At 26.9% G+C, this 843-nt stretch overlaps 1 protein-coding gene across 1 annotated transcript in view; it reads left to right on the top strand.

Annotated features, from left to right (window-relative positions):
* LOC108690270 (retinoblastoma-binding protein 5 homolog) overlaps positions 1 to 843 on the top strand; it is a 3,555-nt gene that overhangs the window by 160 nt on the left and 2,552 nt on the right. The window contains exons 2-3 of the mRNA XM_018197469.1: positions 3 to 24; positions 108 to 280. Of these exons, the coding sequence (XP_018052958.1) occupies positions 3 to 24; positions 108 to 280 (195 nt within the window). The remainder of the gene's footprint in view (positions 1 to 2; positions 25 to 107; positions 281 to 843) is intronic.

Below are 843 nucleotides of genomic sequence, written 5' to 3'. Positions count from 1 at the left end.
AGAGGTACGTCTACAATATTAATTGTAATTTTATTATTATAATTTTATATGAAGTAATTAGATATGTAAACATTTTTAATAATTATTCCTATTATTATATATATTAGGAATTTGATGGCACATTAGACTGTATATCTCTTGCTGTAACTTGTACATTTAATAAAAGAGGAACATTACTTGCTGTCGGATGCAACGATGGAAGAATAGTTATTTGGGATTTTTTAACTCGTGGTATAGCTAAAATTATTAGTGCTCATGTACATCCCGTATGTTCATTGAGGTAAATATTACATATAGCTTATAAGTTATAAGATAGGTTGTATATAACTGTAATGTTTTGTATGTGTGTGTGTGTGTGTGTGTGTGTGTGTGTATTTCATAGTTTAAATAAAAAGTGATTGATTTAAGATGATTCCACAATAAAGTGCTGAAAATGTGCCTCATCTACATTTTCAGGGTGAGTCCATCCAAAATCACAAATATCTACATAATTTGGATAAAATATCAAAACTACATGTATATCTTAATGAAATAATGTGAAACATATGATAGTAAATTAAGAGTTGCATTTTCACCAAATGAAAACACAGTGCTGTTATATTTAATTTTTGAGGTTAAATTTATATGCACATATTTATGCATATAAATGTCTTTCCAGAATGGCCTATTACTTTTTTGTGATCATTACAATCATAATTTTTTTAACTATTATAATCTCGGTTTTTTTTTTTTAAGAAATCTGTGGTAATGTTTGTGTGCAGTTAGTCAAAGAAACATATTCGACCCATTTGTGTAACTAGTTCTAGATTATACCATACATTAAAGTTTTCAACATTTTTTTCT

Source organism: Atta colombica, unplaced genomic scaffold (genome assembly GCF_001594045.1).
Source record: "Atta colombica isolate Treedump-2 unplaced genomic scaffold, Acol1.0 scaffold302, whole genome shotgun sequence".
NCBI lineage: Eukaryota > Metazoa > Arthropoda > Insecta > Hymenoptera > Formicidae > Atta > Atta colombica.
This window is presented reverse-complemented; position numbering and strand designations above follow the sequence as displayed.